We start from the raw sequence: 1,747 nt of genomic DNA on the forward strand, positions 1-1,747 counted from the left end.
GCCCAGGGCAGGGGGGGAGTCCCCATCCCTGGAGGGGTTTCCAAGCCCTGAGATGGTGCTGAGGGACATGGGGCAGGGGTGGCCTGGGCAGGGCTGGGGGAAGGGTTGGACTCTGTGATCTTAAAGGGCTTTTCCAACCAAAATGACTGTTTGTTTCCACAATCTTCTAAAGCAAAGATCTGCCTTGAAAACAGGGGTGTGCATGCTGCCAGGCCCTGCTTCTCCTCTTGCTTTGCCCTTGCTCATCTTCTCTCTCCCAGGCCAATGACTCGTAGCATTTCCCAAACAATTTTAATTAGAAAAAAAAAAAAAAAGAGAGAAAGATATTTTTCCAGCAAACAAAAAGCATCTGAAGAAAACCTAGGCAGAAACATGCACATAAAAAGGCAGGGTATGGGATTCTGTCACCATGTCTGGCAGGGGAGCAGCCCTGAGCCAGAACTGGCTCAGCCAGTGCTGCTGCTTCTGTTTTTCCCCACCAGGCTCAAGGCCCTTGACCCCACAGTGACCTGTGACCAATCCAGACTCTTTTCTTATCAAAACGAACAAATCTTGTCCTTGCTGGGTCATGTCAGGCTCTCAGCAGAGCTTTCCCCCTCCAGGGACACTGAAGAGGAGCAAAGACCCAGTTCCTGAAGGTGAGTGTTTGAGGAGCATCTCCATGTTCTGTTCTCACAGGACTGACCAGGCAGAGACTTCACCACGTGGCAGAGTCAAGTGCAACACAACTTTAAGGCTTTGCAGGATGGAAACAATATTCCAGGCTTCCTGGTGATCTGCCAGCTCCAGGTGAGGACTCCAGCCTTTAGGAACTCCCCCTGGGAGCCCCTGCAGCCCTGAGATTGAGCCCTGGAGCAGCTGCCCCTGGGGCTCTGCTCCCCCTGGTCTCGTTGCCACTTCCTGAAAGGACTTTTTCTCCACCAGGTTCAACTCTTCCTTTCCCAAAGCATTTCACACCAGGGGGTGTTTGCTGAAACTTGTTCAGTGGATCATTAGTGACTTTCACTCAACTTATTTCCAGCCCCATCCCTGGACTCCACCCCCAGCCCCGGGGAGAACATTTCAGACACTCCAGCCCCAAGTGTTCACAAACGGTTCCATGTTCCTTCTCTCTGCTGTGGATTCAGGGCTAGCAGGAACTCTGAGCCCTGCAGACTGTGCCACAGCTCCAGCACCTCCCAGCAGCTGGGAAATGGCTCCATGGAACGTTTCAACACGGAAAACAACCCCCCCAACCTTCTCCCTCTGCCCGGGAGGGGCTCAGGGCTGAGGGCTCCTGCCTCCAGCAGGGGGGCAGCCCAGGGCACTGCCACCCCGAGGGATGGATGGATGGATGGATGGGAACTGCTATATGGAGTGCATGATGGAGCCCCGGATCTCCGTGCAGGGCCAGCCCCCCAGGGCCAGGTGTGTTTCCTGCACGTGGCTTTCCTGGTGCTTCAGGAAACTCCTCCTGAGCACAAACCTCTTCCTGCAGAGCGGGCACTGGAACAGCCCCTCCCCCGAGTGCCGCCGCTGGTGGTTCAGGAGATAATCCTTCCTCCTGTAGCTCTTGTCGCACTCGGAGCACTTGTAGGGCCTCTCTCCCGTGTGTGTCATCTGGTGCCTGACCAGCCAGGAGTGGCACACGAAGCTCTTCCCGCAGTCACTGCAGATGTAGGACTTGCCCCGGGGCTGGCTCTGCCCGCAGCCCCGCGCCCGCTCCGCCTGCTCCCAGCACGGGCTTCCCACGGGCTTCTCGGCAGGG

General features: G+C 56.4%; 1 protein-coding gene across 1 annotated transcript in view; it reads right to left on the reverse strand.

Annotated features, from left to right (window-relative positions):
• Positions 1-1,347: 1,347 nt before the first annotated feature.
• LOC104398441 (zinc finger protein 774-like) overlaps positions 1,348-1,747 on the reverse strand; it is a gene marked incomplete at its 5' end in the record, with an annotated part of 6,369 nt that continues 5,969 nt past the window's right edge. The window contains one exon of the mRNA XM_010008551.1: positions 1,348-1,734. Coding sequence (XP_010006853.1) covers positions 1,348-1,734 — 387 coding nt within the window. The remainder of the gene's footprint in view (positions 1,735-1,747) is intronic.

The sequence above is a fragment of the Chaetura pelagica genome, unplaced genomic scaffold, assembly GCF_000747805.2.
Source record: "Chaetura pelagica isolate M959 unplaced genomic scaffold, ChaPel_1.0 scaffold612, whole genome shotgun sequence".
In the NCBI taxonomy this organism is placed as follows: domain Eukaryota; kingdom Metazoa; phylum Chordata; class Aves; order Apodiformes; family Apodidae; genus Chaetura; species Chaetura pelagica.